At 35.6% G+C, this 16,142-nt stretch overlaps 2 protein-coding genes across 2 annotated transcripts; both read left to right on the forward strand.

Annotated features, from left to right (window-relative positions):
• The first annotated feature begins 344 nt into the window (after positions 1 to 344).
• LOC126610617 (proline-rich extensin-like protein EPR1) lies at positions 345 to 2,767 on the forward strand. Its single transcript, XM_050278717.1, has 3 exons — positions 345 to 444; positions 539 to 592; positions 720 to 2,767. The coding sequence occupies exons 1-3, from the start codon at positions 391 to 393 to the stop codon at positions 2,514 to 2,516; spliced, it is 1,905 nt and encodes a 634-aa protein (XP_050134674.1). The 5' UTR covers positions 345 to 390; the 3' UTR covers positions 2,517 to 2,767.
• Positions 2,768 to 10,538: 7,771 nt separating this feature from the next.
• LOC126610626 (gibberellin-regulated protein 14-like) lies at positions 10,539 to 11,873 on the forward strand. Its single transcript, XM_050278735.1, has 4 exons — positions 10,539 to 10,639; positions 10,772 to 10,810; positions 10,897 to 11,113; positions 11,419 to 11,873. The coding sequence occupies exons 1-4, from the start codon at positions 10,583 to 10,585 to the stop codon at positions 11,601 to 11,603; spliced, it is 498 nt and encodes a 165-aa protein (XP_050134692.1). The 5' UTR covers positions 10,539 to 10,582; the 3' UTR covers positions 11,604 to 11,873.
• The last annotated feature ends 4,269 nt before the right edge of the window (positions 11,874 to 16,142 follow it).

Raw genomic sequence — 16,142 nt, forward strand, 5'->3', positions numbered from 1 at the left:
GTTGGACTCTGAATTCAGATTTCGAACATCAAGCCATACATCTTGGTTTTAATTCTATCATATATTTAATTTGCACCTTTTATACACATTCTGGTTTCTGCTAGCTGCTAGAAGAATATTCATCAAAGGTAATGCTAGCGAAACCAAATTTTAAACTACATTTTGTAAATCAAATGATGTGGTAGTTAATGGTTAGAGTATTACTCAAGTGTTGATTAATTAACGTGTTTATTTTCTATTAGTGACACGTCATTTGGTTTGCAAATTTAATTAAAAATTTTGGTCTCGCTAGCATTATCCATTCGTCAATCATATCTTCGACTTCCTCTGCTCTTGCCTTGTTGTATATATACACCCAGCTGATATCATAATACATTATACTAATATACTATGGCTTTCAAATCTACGCTCTTGTTTGCCACTATTCTCTTAGTTACTACAAGGGTGATCATCTTCATATAAATCTATATAATATGATTTTTTTATTTTATTTTTGCTGAGAGTTTACATATATTTATATATTCTCCTTTAATTATAGGTTTCATCTCAAGCTCAAGGTTATCTAGAGAAAGACGCCAAAATCATTGACTGGGTACGTATGATGTATTTAAGGCAATTGTTAAATGAAAATTTTAAGTTTAATTGATTTCCAAAAGAACTAATATGTAGTAATCAACAATCATGTTATAAGCTGGTAACCAATTAAACTCATGATCCAGCTATTTCCATGGATCGACTTTGGTTGGGATGATGATCCACCTCCACATTGGCACCAGAAACCGCCAACACCGTCTCCACCACCTCCGTCACCAAAAGCACAACCTCCACCGCCGCCACCATCACCAAAAGCACAACCTCCACCGCCGCCACCATCACCAAAAGCACAACCTCCACCGCCGCCACCATCACCAAAAGCACAGCCTCCATCCCCTCCACCGCTTCCACCGCCTCCAGTAGCTGCGCCGAGTCGTGCACCCACACCCGCTCCCAAAAAGGCACCTTCTCTTGTGCCCCCAGTCAAGACCCCTCCGCCTCGGAGCAAGGGCGACAGTGATGTTAACGGGCTTCCTATTACACCGTTCACTCCAGTACCACCAGTCATTCCATTGATTCCGTCTGTCGACCCAAAGAGTTCCAGTCCTCCCAGCACCAACACCGAATCCAACCCCAACACCACCGCAACCCCTCCACCACCAAGCACACATCAATGCACGTGCACTCCTCCAATTCCAGTAATTAACAACCCTAACCCGAATCGTAATCCTCAATTCAAGGCCCCGCCGGCACCACCCTCTCCAATCAAATCGCCAAGTACTCCACTATCTCCTCCAGTGAAGACCTCGCCTCCGCCAGCAACTCCTCCACCATCACCAACTCAAAAGAAGACATCTCCTCCACCTCGTCGGAGAAAGAAGATTCCGCGTCCTCCACCACCACCCGTGTCAAAGGAGGAAGAGGACGATGAGGCTCCGGCTCCATCACCTAAACCTATGATCAAAGCACCAGCTCCGAGGCCTAATCTGATGGGGAAAGCACCTCCTCCAAAACCTAATCTGGTGCCGAAAGCACCAGCTCCAAAACCTAATCTGGGGCGGAAAGCACCGGCCCCACATGCGAAGAAGAAGAGACTGCCTTTGCCACCACCTCGGAGGAAGAAGGCACTGCCTCCACTACCACCACCATCCGAGCAGGAGGAGGAAACTTCGGTTTCCTTGCCTTTCAAAGATGACGCAGTTTTGGCTCCTTCACTTAAACAACTGAGGAAAGCACCCGCTCCCAACCCCAACACCACCGCAACCCTTCCACCACCAAGCACACGTCAATGCACGTGCACTCCTCCTGTTCCAGTAATTAACAACCCTAACCCTAATCGTAATCCTCAGTTCAAGTCCCCACCGGCACCACCCTCTCCCGTCAAATCGCCAAGTACTCCACGGTCTTCACCAGTGAAGACCTCGCCTCCGCCAGCAACTCAGAAGAAGGCAACTCCTCCACCATCACCAACTCAAAAGAAGACATCTCCTCCACCTCGTCAAAGAAAGAAGATACCGCGTCCTCCGCCACCACCCCCGTCAAAGGAGGAAGAGGACGATGAACCTCCGGCTCCCTCACCTAAGCCTCTGACCAAAGCACCAGCTCCGAGGCCTAATCTGGTGGGGAAAACACCTCCTCTAAAACCTAATCTGGTGCCGAAAGCACCTCCTCCAAAACCTAATCTGAGGTGGAAAACACCGGCCCCACATGCGAAGAAGAAGAGACTGCCTTCACCACCGCCTCGGAGGAAGAAGGCACTGCCTTCACTACCACCACCATCCGAGCAGGAGGAGGAGAAGGATACTCCGGTTTCCTCTTTCAAAGAAGACGCAGTTTTGGCTCCTTCACTTAAACATCTGAGGAAAGCACCCGCTCCGACGCTTGATTTCGTGTCGAAAGGACCTCCTAAGATCATAGCACTCTCTCCTGGTGTGGTGGCACTGGCAACACGATCTCCTAAGATCATAGCACCCCCTCCATAACTGTGGGTGAATTAATGCACTGTCTCCGTCACTACGCTGAAACTGGATCTCTCATCCATACAGATTCGAGTGCCTTGAAAATTTGAAATATACTCATTTTGTTTCCTCTTCTTAATTGATACAATATGAGCTATATGCAATTATGTATTGAATAAACAAGATCATTTGTTTTTTTTATGGAAACAAGATCTTTTGTTTTTTTATGGAGGCAAGAAAACTAATAAATATAATGGCCTTTTATCAGTCCTTAATTTATATGGATTTTGATCTAACAGGGATGACTGAGCGATCATTTCAAGTGTTTTTCTTTCTTTTTGAAAGACACTTCAATTCTTAATACAAAAGCTAATATTCCACACTAATGTTGTCCCAAAACTGTAAGAGATTTTTTAGTTTGTCTTGGAAAACGGTGTGGTACACCGCATATCATTACACGAGTAGAGGTACACTTGAAAAGTAAATATTTCCCCCCAGTTATATAATGACATGTAATTTCCTTACACACTACAAAATTTCTCCAATATTGTACGTAGCGTACTCATACCGTGTATAGTTAATTGCCAAATTTAGGAGATTGTTAGTAACATTAGAGAAGTGTCATTGACACTTTAAGCATCTCATTGGGCACTTATTTTCTTTTTGCGTTTACGTCTTTTCCTCTGGACGCACTGCTACTCTCTCCTTTGTGTTTCAATAGAAATTCCCCCATGGTTGGAAGAATCTTCAAATCCATTAAAGTTTTTCTTTCATATATAAATATATGGAGAAATTAGGTTAACAATCTTCTTTTTGATACTCCATTGATTAAAATTTTATTCATTTTCAATTTTTGATCAAGGTCATTGGGTATTAATAACATCATTAATTATTTGAATAATAAAATATTTTTATTTTTAAATATATTCCTTTAGTGTTAAAAAATGTTAAAATTAGTATATTTATATTTATGGCTAAATTTTTTTATCATACATTATTATTTTTAGTTTGTACCAATTTTCTTTTCATTTTTAATTTGTAACCATATATTAGTTTCTTTTTGTGCCCATATTTTTTGAAGTTTTATTTGTGTTTGTACCCATGTGTATACCGTCATGTAACATTGTATATTTAATCAATGATAGAAAAATTACATATGGTATATTTATGTTTTATGCCTAAACTTTGTATCATATATTTATATTTTTAGTTTGTACGCACTTTTAATTTGCAATTTTTTTTAAATTTGTAGTATTTTCTTTTTAGTTTTATTTTGTACCCATGTATTAATTTCTTTTAACACCTATATTTTTAAAAAATTCATTCATACTCATAATTTTTTAATCTTTTATCTGCACCCTAATTTATTTATAATGTACCCATTCTTCTTTATTATTGAACCACTTTGTTATATGTGAAATGTACCAATTTTTCTGTAAAACGTACCATTTTTTTAACACTATGGATACATTCTTTTGCCATTTATTATTTCTTATTTTTACATAGTTTTTATCCATTTATTCAATCAAAATGTTTGAATTTTTTTTATTGTAACCATCTCTAATAGTATTATAATGAGGGATTTTAAATTTATAGGATTATAAATCTCATAAAATATCAAACAATTAATGTCAAAACTATAAAAATATAAATATTAATTGTAATATAATGAGGTGTCCAAAGTCAAGGGACTTTGATCAAACTTTGAATACCATTAAGGTTTTAGTCAAAGAATGTTAAGGATTAGGGACAACATCCAAAGTATCCCTAAATATATACTCTTCGTTGTTTTTGTTTTTTTAATTTATTGGACTTTATTTATTCACAAGTAATGCTAGAGAGAATAAATTTAGAGACAAATTTTGCAAACAAAATGATGTGTCACCAATAGAAAATGAGCACGTTTATCAATGCTTAAGTAATAATCTAAGGGTAATGCTAGGGAGACTAAATTTGCAAACTAAATGATGTGTCAGCAATATGAATAAACACGTTTATTAACGTTTAAGTTATAAATCAATCATTTACTTCCATGTCCCTTAGTTTCCAAAACTTCGTGTACAAATTTAGTCTCCCTAGCATTCATAATTTAATCATCAACTTCCATGTCATTTAGTTTACAAAATTTAGCATACAAATTTAGTCTTTCTAGCATTACCCTTTATTCATAGATTATTTTTCCCCAGTGTTGTGGAGAGAAAGTGACTTGGAGCAAAACCAAGCGCAATGACTTTTTATGATTCATACAACCTACACCACTTAGGGGGACAAAACTTGGTTGTTGTTGTTGCTATGGAGAGAAATGGCATTTAACTTTGAAAGATCAATTCATATAGATAACTAAAAATTGAAGAGAAAAAGAAGATATCTTCATTTGTGCAATCAGAACCTACCCAGCTATACAAAATGTGCCGTCTCAGTTTCTCAGAGAAAGAAATTATAATATGTAGCGGGAGGTGTTGATGGAAAATTGAAGATGGGTTTTTATATTGTTGTCAAATTGATGTTTAAAATCATAAACGACATCAAGTTTGAAATCACAAACAGGATAAAAAGCAGCAGTGAAGGAGGAGAAATACGACGGAAAAAACTGAGGAACACGCACGAAGAGGAAGATGCACAACAAAACCTAACTGCAATAGGGCAAATGTCTGTTTGGAAATTCATTTTCTTAAAAAGAGAAAACTAAATTTAATTGTGATTAAAATTAACGTGTTTATTTTATATGAGTGATACAACATTTGCTTTGCAAATTCTTTTAAAAAATTGATCTACTTAGTATTACTCTAATTACAATAATAGAGATAATGCGAAATGCAGATAAATGTACAAATTCTAAATATAGAGACTTGGAATCCAAATCAAACATTGTATGAGACAAATTTTTGCTTGCACGGAGGCTCAAGGCCAGAGCAAAACGCGAAACACAGTCCAAGTCCTAGACAAAATTGTAATTTGGCCAATTTTTTAGTATCATTTATAGTATTACAGCACAACTTTTTTTTAATTGTGTTGAATAAAAATTTGTGAGTGTTGTAGACATAATTACTAAACAATTATGGAGACAGAGAGAGAGAGGGAGGTGTGGCACATAGAGAGAGAAAAGAGAGATGTGTAATTGTGAGGTGTGCATTATCTCACCCCACTATGCCTTTATTTATAGTAGTAGGTGATATGAGCATATTTATGCGCCTTAGTTAGCTAGTTCTTATGTATTTCCATGGTGTTTTCTTAGTTAAAGTAGTCTTTTAAGCTAGTTTTATATGTTTTCAGGTTTTAAGGCCAAAGGATGCAAGAAGATGCATTTTGGAGCTTTTTGGAGCAAAATTGGGCTTGGAATGATTATCACATAATTGGAGCCAAGGTTTGGACGAATTTGAAGACTTGAAGATGATGATTCCTACTTGAACAAGGTTTCCTAGTTGAAGTAGGAAAGTGCTTACATGAAGGAGGATTCCTAATCGACGAAGGATTCCTAATCGACGAAGGATTCCTAATCAACGAAGGATTCCTAATTGAAGATGGATTCCTAATCACATGAGGACTCCTAGAAGAACAAGGATTCCTCCTCCAACAAGGATTCCTACTTGAAGTAGGAAAGTTAAGCCAAGGTTTCCTACTTTGGTTTGATTTTTCCTAATTGTCCCTAAAAGTTCCAGCAATTATGAAGACTTTCTAAGCATTATAGGACACAAAACAAAAGCCTAGAACCCTTTTGAACCCTTGCCGCACCCCCCCTTTGCATTTCCTCTTCCTTATTTCCTGTTTTTATGCTTTAAAACACCTTCCTTTTGTGTTTTAAACCCTAGCCGAATTTCCCTTGCCCTTTCCTTTAATTTTCTGATTTATTTCCTAATTCTAGAATCCTTAGACTTAATTTCTGATTTCCTAATCAACCTAGGGTTTTAATTTCTGTTTTCCTTTAAATAAACCTCCTTGTTGCAGCCACAAAACATTCCACACACACCCATTCACATCCATTCACGCCAAAAACATCACCACTCTCTCTGCCGCACCTATCCTTCACCATTCACCATATTTTCTGACCAAAAACCACCCTAGCCGTCCCATACACCTATCCCAGCCATAAACCCATCATTCTACACCATTCATAACCCCCAAAACTCACCCATTCGTGTGCAGCAGCAAGGAGAAAGAAGGAAGGACTCTTGGATGCTTAAGCTTCATCGTTGGTGCATTCTAGGTGTAATTCGTTTTATGATTTCAATGTTTAATTTCTTTTCCTTTGGTTTTGCTACGAACATGAGTGGCTAAACCCCTATTGGTTAGGGGTGATTTTGAAGCCATGACTATGTGTGCAATTTGATTTGATAAATTCCAGTTATGAGTTCTTGAATCGTGAATGCAATTGGCTTAACTGTGCGAGTAATAACTTATTTGTGTTTGTTAATTAGGGGTCGACACTTAATTGGCTTGCATGAATATGTTGCTAGAATATAAGGTTGTTTCACATAATCGTCACACACTTATATTCATGTGTAGTGAAGGTCGCTAGTCACGATCGCGTTAAGTCCAATTCCTAGCATGAGTGACATGATGTCATAGTTGCAAGTGTTTTGTCAATGCTTATAGTTTTCATTGAACGTAATGATCTTTGATTGTATCTTTATTATGATGTCATGTAGGGAACTTTTGAGGAATGCTTTGGGTTGTCGAATGATGTCATCCAATCCAATAACACAAGGAAAACTTGAGAATTAACTAGTGATGTCACGGTTAATTTGGGGCATTGTCATTCATAATTCAACGAAGGAATAACTGGAAATCGAGTCGTTTGCATACTTGTCATGTGTGGAGAAAGAGCCTCTAACTAATCCATCATCCATTTAAAATCCCAAAATCGTTTTCAATTCTGTTTTTACTTTGCAATCTGTTTTGTTAGTTATTTTCGTCCAAATCAAACCCCCATTTATTTTGGAGTCCTAGATTAGTTAGAAAGTGTTTTGGTTTATGTTTTTAAGTGTTTTGGTACAAGTTAAAACCCAAATTCGTCCAATTAGGTGCTTTGTGTTCAAAACTGCCCATAAAGTGTTTTTAAGGCAGTTTTGAGTCTTTTGGTTGCTGTTTTGAGTTTTCGGTTTGTTTTAGTGTTTTAAACTTTAGTTTTGCATTCTTTGAGTCTAATCTAGTGTTTTAAACTTTGTTTTTACGTTTCTAAGTCAGTTTTCAAGTGTTTAGCAATCCCTCCTAATCCCCGGTCAAGAACGATCCCTACTTACATACTTTACTACATTTGTCAAAAGAGGGTTTAATTTGTGTGCTTAATATATTTCGCATCAGTAGGGAATGTTAAATCCTAACCCTAATAAGATTACAACTCTAATAGGATAATATCTAATCCTAGGGAATATTCTAAGATGTCCCTAGATATGTTAAGATTTACACAATCACATTCCTAATCTAATATGACTTGATCAAATAAAATATTAATTGAAGGCTCAAATCCTAATTACCATAAATTGGTACCTGTATGCGAGAAAGCATTCTTCTATACACTTTTTTTTTCCTTCCAAAAGTAAGGAATTTTATCAAATTCGAATGGAAATGTTTAAATCGAAAGCCAAAGTATAAAACAACCATTATAGTTCAAGACTATTCCAATTACGAAGCCCCATTCCCGCACAACAAATGAAGCCACTAGATGCATTGTCTTGTTACGGAGGAGCTACTGACCTCAATTATTGTTTCAAACACTGAACATCCGGGAAGATTCCTTCAATCACAACATCAGGTTGAATTTTTCCCTTAAGCATTTCCACAAGACATTTGGAGTCCGACTCTATCTAAACCACCTCAAAGCCCTTATCAATAGAAGTCACCACTCGTATCGCTTCTGCCTCTGTCATTAAAATAAACTAGATTCATATGGCAGGTCTCCAATTCTGCTGCTCAAGACCTCACATGTATAATAGTAAATCATTTTCATATAATCTTTATTGTAAATAACATACCATAAGCGTAATAATATATTTCTCAGTTACACCTAAACTTGAAACATGTGTTCATCGGATGGTATAAATGAAACCAGCTGTAATCTATGATTCCTAGTTTTGTTTAATCAATTCTACTGTGATCAGTCAATTTTGTTGGGTCTTTCTCAAAAACCAGCTGTGTTCATTAAATTAAACCTAACATGTTCAAATCTAATATTTTTTTTCTTAAAAAGGAGCTTTGAAATAACAAGTGGAGAGAAGGGATAAACCCAGAACCTAAGATTGTTTATGTTATTTAAACACAAATTAACCTAGTAAACAAGCTAGGAAGGTCGATCAGATCAGATCAACTAATGAAATATACTAGAGGAAACGTAGCTTCAAAAATATATGGTGTTTTGTAGTACAAGATATCACAAAAAATTTCAAGGGTAGTAATTTCTACCGCTTCCGCTTAATTTTTAGTTATACAATCAAATAAATTAAAAAAATCCAATAAAAATATGCAGATAAGATCATTCATTTTTTAACCATTAACTCATAATTTAATATTATTAAATCGAAACGATTAAAACATTTAAAATACCTCATACTTCGTGCATTGTAAAAAGTTCCCATAACTTTTGTTTCTTAGTTTTTTTTTATGTGCAGACCTCATGTGGAGGATATTAATTTACTTGGGATGACAGACACTGGGATACGAGGAGATGAGAAAATAGTTTAGTAGACAGGTCCCTGCTCCTATAGGGGAAGGTAGGTCGAACTCAAGAGTCAGATTTCGGGGCGGCAAACCGATAACTTGTGTATCTGTGAACTGTGATGATCACATTCATCAAGCAGCTGGAATGCATATCACTTTATCTAAATATAGCATAGATAATTTCTCTCCTTCAAGTTAGTGCTATAGTATTATAAATCAACCACGTATTTTATTATTTTTATTTTTGAAATAACAGTATGTAATGAGTTTGAAATACATATACATACATAGCATGTCCTCCTTCAATGTCGAAGCGATTTACTTACACCAAGTATACGCAACTGAGGCTGAGTCCCAAACTATTAAGTGCAACTCCACTCTTTAAGGTGATAATTGTCCGATAATTGGCAATTATTGCCTCAATGAACAGTAATTGTCCGAGTGTATTTTTACCATGTAATAAATTACCCAAACAATTGGCATTAAAAATTAAAAATTTTAATTATTAAAAATTAAAAATTTTAATTATTAAAATTTATTATTTTTAATTAATAAAAATAATATTATATCTAATTTCAAATTCTCTTAATTTAAATTTTTTCCAGATTCTTTTATAATTTTTAAATGAAAAATATAGATCATTGGATTACTTTTTTTTTTGCAATCCAATAACCCAGGTTGTGCCACGTGGGCTCAACATTTTTTCACATTTTTAATTTAAAATATTTTTTTTCTGAATTAAAAAAAAACAGATTAATGTGGACCGTTGTTTCTAAGAAATCCAGCGGCCCACATGAACAAAAGCTAAGTGGGCCTGTAGCGTGAGTCCTTTCACCACTTTTTGCTCGGCTCACTCTCCTTCACCACGTGTCAGACGCAAAAAAAAAAAAAAAAAAAAACAACAACAACAACAACAACAACGTGGCTAATGTTGGATCCACTCAGTAGGACAGGCGGGCAAGAATGGCCCGATCGCTTGGTCTGGAGGGTTGTGCCCACTGAATAGTTCGATTGATTTAGGTGGGCTGAGCAGTTTTTTTTGGGGTAGGGAGATTGAATCACGCAATTATAAGGGTGATTGGGAGGAGTGGAGTCACTCTAACGCAAAACTGTGTGTAATATATTTCAGATATAAACCTTTTCAGTGATGTTGTTATCTCCTCTCTTAGTATGAGAGACTTATTTTAATCAGATAACACAACTTTAACATTAAACTAATAATATAATTTCATGTGTTTAATTTTTAAACATGTTATTGCGTTGAAATATTGATGAAATGACTTAATTGGTGTAGGTAAGTTTTTCTTCTGCCTCTGCAGTTGACCACCCCAACCTTTCAAAACTATTTATACCACCTCCCTGCTTCTCGTAAAATCATCACTATCGCAGTAGTCAGTACTTTCTTCTCAGCTCTTGACCTTTCCAGCTGTTTAACAATGGCTTCCAAAACCGTGCTCCTTCTCTTCGCAACTGTTCTCCTTTTCACTGCTAGGGTAATTATCTACATCCCTCCAAACCCTAGCATTTTTTTTTCCCTCATTAATTAGTATTATTGATTTTTTTTCAGTTTAATTTCCAATATATTTTGGCCTGTCTAAAGTGATTTGATATCCTTGTTTTTGTAGGCTTCATCACTTGATGATCATGAGGAACTCGCGATTAAGGTACTTTTAATTATATACTCTAAACAAAAATTTCAATTATTGCTAGAAATTTTGGCCTTCAATGTTGCGAAATTCTTTATTTTCAGTCTACTTATGGCAATGCACCATCGCCACAACCTCTGGTCAAGGCACCCAGTCCACCCCTTGCCAAGCCACCGTGTCCACCACTAGCCAAGCCACCATCTCCACTATATACCAAGCCTCCATCTCCTGTCAGCCCCCCAGTGAAGCCACCAACTCCTGACAGTCCCCCAGTGATGCCACCCACTTATCCACCACTTCCCCCGGTCAGGTCCAAATCAGGTAAATATTTTTCTCACTACCATACAGGGAACTAAAATTTGTTTTCTTTACTAATCTAAACCCTTAATTTTGTACTAATTACAAAATGTTTTGCCTAACTGGTTCTATAGTCCCGCGAACTCGTCCAGGAGTTATATTTTAGTTTGTCGACTCTATTTAAGTTCACGTATAACTTAAGAACGTCGCATGTGAACAAGTTCACGGACTAAAACGTAACTCGTGTGCTAGCTATATCGGAATTAAAAACCCTAAATGTACTTGGTTAGTTTGTGATTAAACTTGTTTTATTACACTTTGGTGGTCAGATTGCGTCCCATTGTGTGAGAAGAGGTGCATGCAGCATTCAAGGAAGAGGCCGTGCATGAGAGCTTGCACGGCGTGCTGCGACCGCTGCCGCTGCGTTCCTCCGGGAACATTCAGCAACGAGGAAAAATGCGGCCAGTGCTACACCGATATTGTCATCCATGGCATCAGAACCAAATGCCCTTGAATTTAAGTAAAGCCCTCGTTTATTAATTCTATCATCTTTTTTAGAGTTAATTTAAGGTCGTTTGGCAAGGTGTTTAATAAGGTAATATTTAAGCATTGTATGTAATAAGGAAAAATATTTAAGCATTGTATGTAATAAGGAAGAAAGACAGGGAGGAAAATACATGGTTATTCTTCCTTCGGCCTTTCTAGAGTGTACTGCTTACTGCATGTGTATTGAATGGGATAATTATTAATTAGTACTACTATAGTATGTATTCAATTTCAACTATCACATGGCAGATTCACACTGGGGCTTACGGGTCCAAGGATTATTCGCAGAAAATATACTTGTGAAAGTTTTTCGATAATTATTCGACTGTTTTGTGCGGGTTTCTTTACACTTATAAAATATTTAGTGTAATACCTGTTAGGCATATCTCGTCAGGTTATAAGGACAATACTCAACAAATTTTCTTCATATTGCTCATAAGTGTCTGACAAATGTCTCAGTGAATAAACTACACTCGAAAAAAATCTCTTGATCTCACTCATCAAGTGTTCAACAAATGCCTCAGTGAGTTAACTGAAATTTCTTTTGAGCGCAAATGTTTCATGCTTTGTTTCTATTAAAAAACTTAAGAACTTTTAACACGGATACCAATCAAGATTCAAATCTTGTATTTGCACTAACATATGATATTATATATATTGTAATTTTTTTTTTTGGTCAAACGATAGATTTTGTTAGACTAGAAGAAAAAAGTTCATCAACCGGTAGATTACAATTCACCACGGACATGGTCCTCGTTAGTAATCTAGATGTAATAAAAAATGTTGATTTCTACCACGGGCTAACACCACATGCTATGGCCGTTGTGGATTATACATTAACCACAGCCAACGCTTGTTATAAAAAGATTCCAATTTTTTTTTAAATTAAAAAAATATTTAAGATATATATATATATATACACACACACACAAAATTGCACATTTACTACAATATAATAATTTTACACAAAATCACATACTGAAATATTACAAATTGTACACTAAAGCTAACCATAGAACCAATGAGTTATACTGAGAAATAAGAAACTATCCATGAGGTACCAAACAGAACATTGTCACTTGAAGACTTTTCATTTCTTTGAACACCTCCAATGACATGACTTTAGGAGTGAAATATTGCACTTAATGCTTGAGCCTCATCAATTGTTGTCTCTCTATCTGCATGGACATAAGCATCTGCATAGTCTCCAACAGTCCACACATGAAGCCAAAAATTAACCAGTAAAAACTTGTACAGACATACAAAATTAACTCCAACAAGAGCATGTGGTGCAAAATTAGCATTGCATATGCAGAGAATGGAGCAAATGCAGCCAAGAACTTACTTACAATCATCAAGTTTCTAGATATTCTTCTCAACGGCACTACCTCCAAAAGTAGCATTTTATGTACAGGTTCTGGCTCTAAACCTTTCTACGCATGTATTCCCTTGCAATTGAACTCTTGACAAATTATAATACGGAGAGAACCTTAAGAGAAGATAAACACATGATTAGATCATGAACCTACTGAATAGAGCCACTACATATATTTCTGTAAATATGTACTATATAACAAATAATTTATTTTAATTTTTTTATTTTTTAATAAATAACAAATAATTTATTTTTAATTAATTAAAATTTTATTTCAATTAGTGAAGGAGTGGGCCCTACCCTCGTCACATCAGCATTTAACAAAAAAGTTGACGGAGATATGACATTGCAATAAATTCAAAAGATGAGGTGTGACATTGCAATGTTTAAAACTTGAGGTATACAATTGTTATGCAACTCATAGTTGAGGTGGTTTTTTGTAATTTACCCAATTATCTGACATCTTTGTGTTTTGGTTACATGGGAAGAAATCAATCTCTTCCTAGTCCTATATTGTTACACTATTTTTTTCGGCTTGCCTATTTACAACTAGTGATATTTGTTTTCGCTTTGATTAAATGTTTTAAAGTTTTTTGACATTTCATGATGAGTTTGATGTTAAATTGTGACTCAATAATTGTACAGTTTAGGCTATCATGAAATTAATAAAAAATATGGTTGTATAAAAATTAATAAAAAAAAAAAAAATTTTGGTATATCATGAAATCATGGAGACAAACTCTCCTTACCCAGATTTTGGCCAGTTTCAATTAAAAAAAAATAAAAAATAAATAAATATGGCCACAGTAATAAGTTGTGGGCCCCCAATTAAGCGATGGGCAGTTGGACCTATTTTATTGGTTGGATGGGCCCTGCCCTATGTTCAAGCTAGGTCCAAATATTTTGTTTTAATATTCTATTTCGAAACTTGTAACTAACGTCATTTGACTAGGGTTTCATGGCATTGCACGTGATACCATTTGCCGCATGCATGTGCAAGAATACGAGAAACAGTTCCAGTGCAAGAATATATAGTAGTTTTTGTTTGTTTGAAACTTCAATAGTAAAATGTAAAATTATGTTCAAATGTCCACTGTCAATGGCATAAATTTAATTGATCAAAGTCAATTAAAATGATAATTAAAGAAGTCGTATTACTGTCTTTACATGAAATAATAAATCCTTTTGATTAAATATATGGTTGATTGTCAGTTCATTTTTGGAGTTGGTGTTGCTCGTTGTCAAATAGTGTCTTTATGGGTTTCTGCGTAGAAGTTTTAATCAAGAATGGAGTTTTTTCTGGCTTTGGAGTGTCATTTCAATCCTCTGAGTTTGAGTGTGGATGACTTCAAGACTTGGATGCGTTCCTTTGTTTATTCTCGTGCATGTCTCTCTCTCAAATCCACATGTACGATGACAATTAGTTTGACCATGTTGGACTTTTATTTTATGTTAAGGTTTCTTTGGATTGAGGACCTCTTTTTTGTTGTGTGATTTTGGTGTTAGATTTGTCGCCTCTATAGCTTTGTGGCAAATTTTTACCGCTCCACTTAGTTTGGTAGCCGTGTAGGGGTTTAACTTATTTTTTAGTTGTGTAAATTAATCTCCACATTAAGAAATTTGTCACTGAAAAAGGTGTACCCATATGATACCCTTATGTATTTGTTCAGTTCGTACTTAATAAATCGGTGCTTGTCAAAATTTATTTATTTATTTATTTTATTGATAACCTCTTGAATGTTGTCTCGAATAACCTCTTTGATATTTATATCGGTTCTTAGTGTTATAATAAAACCTCTTTGGAATTGTCACCGTTGCAGTCCAGCAAAACACATTGGTACAACTCATCATGCAATATGCTCAAGCAAATATCTGAACCCTCTAGTGTTTGTTTTATCCCCAAAAACAAGAACAAAAACAAGAATTGTATCATCGAAATCAGCTTCACTGAAATTTTCCAGAATCTACATACACACAAGTACACAGAGAAAAATCTATGAAATTGCATGTATAAATAGGTGAGAACCAACCCAGCAAATTGCAAGCCAATTCAGCTTTCCACTGTTCGTCGGTCCAGCTTTCGTGCATCAACATTTTATACAAAAAATGGCTTTCCAGAACCAAAAGCTTGCAGCTGTTTTCTTCATTTGGGTTACAGTTGCTAGCTTGGTGCTGGCCGTTTCTGCAGAAGTTAGCTCTCCAGCCCCTGCCCCATCTGCAGCACCAAGTGCTCTAACTACAGCATTTCCAGTGTCGATGCTGATTGGTTTTCTAGGGTTCATCATTTATCTCTTTTAAGCCTTTTGGCTTAGGCTAAGTTACCATGTTTGTGTTGCTGTTGCATCTTCTGATGTGCATGCCTAACATGTCATATACGGTTTTCTGTATTGATAATGTGTGTGTCAGCTTTGCTTACGCATTTCATATACGATTTTCCGGTTTTTTGTTGTAATATATATATCCGTATAATTATCTATCAAGTGAATTCCATATATTGAGTTAGTATTGTATAGTACTGGAACACGTTGTGTGGCATAATCAATTCCATTATGTGAATTGGTTATTGATATTAGACTTTAAAGTATAAACTCGTCGTCCACTCGTATTATGAATCAGTGAGACGATCCATTATCGTACAATAATTTTGTAGTAGATCGACTGTGCTTCAAAAGATAACGGCAGAGGAGAATAAGGAGGCACTTTCTCTCCTTCAATATAGGGAACCAAAACAAGTTAAAGACAAAGTCTGCAAGTAGCTCGGATGATATTCCTCCCCAAACTTTCCTATTTTTTACTAAGTTAATTGAAAAGCCAACTTGTAAGGAGCTGCCATTCCCTTTAAATTTTAATTTTAGCTAATTACCTTTCAGAGCTTTTATAATTGGCCAATTTTTATTCTAAACTTTAATTTTAGCCAAATACCCCTTTGAACTTTTATAATTGGCCAATTTCCCCTATGATGCTAGATTTTGAACTTTTATTCATCTTGGTCATGTGCATGGGAATGACAATTGTCTGAGGTAAAAGTGTAATTTTATCGGTATGTGGTCATCATATTTTTCTTCTTCTTCTCTTCCGTTAGTTCACTACTTATACTTTTTCTTTGAATTTTACCCTAATATGGACAACTAT

Source organism: Malus sylvestris, chromosome 17 (genome assembly GCF_916048215.2).
Source record: "Malus sylvestris chromosome 17, drMalSylv7.2, whole genome shotgun sequence".
Classification (NCBI taxonomy): domain Eukaryota; kingdom Viridiplantae; phylum Streptophyta; class Magnoliopsida; order Rosales; family Rosaceae; genus Malus; species Malus sylvestris.

Coding starts and splice junctions, on each gene's coding strand:
- LOC126610617 (XM_050278717.1), top strand. CDS start 391: ATGGCTTTCAAATCTACGCTCTTGTTTGCCACTATTCTCTTAGTTACT. Junction 445..538: donor TTCTCTTAGTTACTACAAGG/GTGATCATCTTC, acceptor CTTTAATTATAG/GTTTCATCTCAAGCTCAAGG. Junction 593..719: donor ACGCCAAAATCATTGACTGG/GTACGTATGATG, acceptor CTCATGATCCAG/CTATTTCCATGGATCGACTT.
- LOC126610626 (XM_050278735.1), top strand. CDS start 10,583: ATGGCTTCCAAAACCGTGCTCCTTCTCTTCGCAACTGTTCTCCTTTTC. Junction 10,640..10,771: donor TTCTCCTTTTCACTGCTAGG/GTAATTATCTAC, acceptor TTGTTTTTGTAG/GCTTCATCACTTGATGATCA. Junction 11,114..11,418: donor CCCGGTCAGGTCCAAATCAG/GTAAATATTTTT, acceptor TTTGGTGGTCAG/ATTGCGTCCCATTGTGTGAG.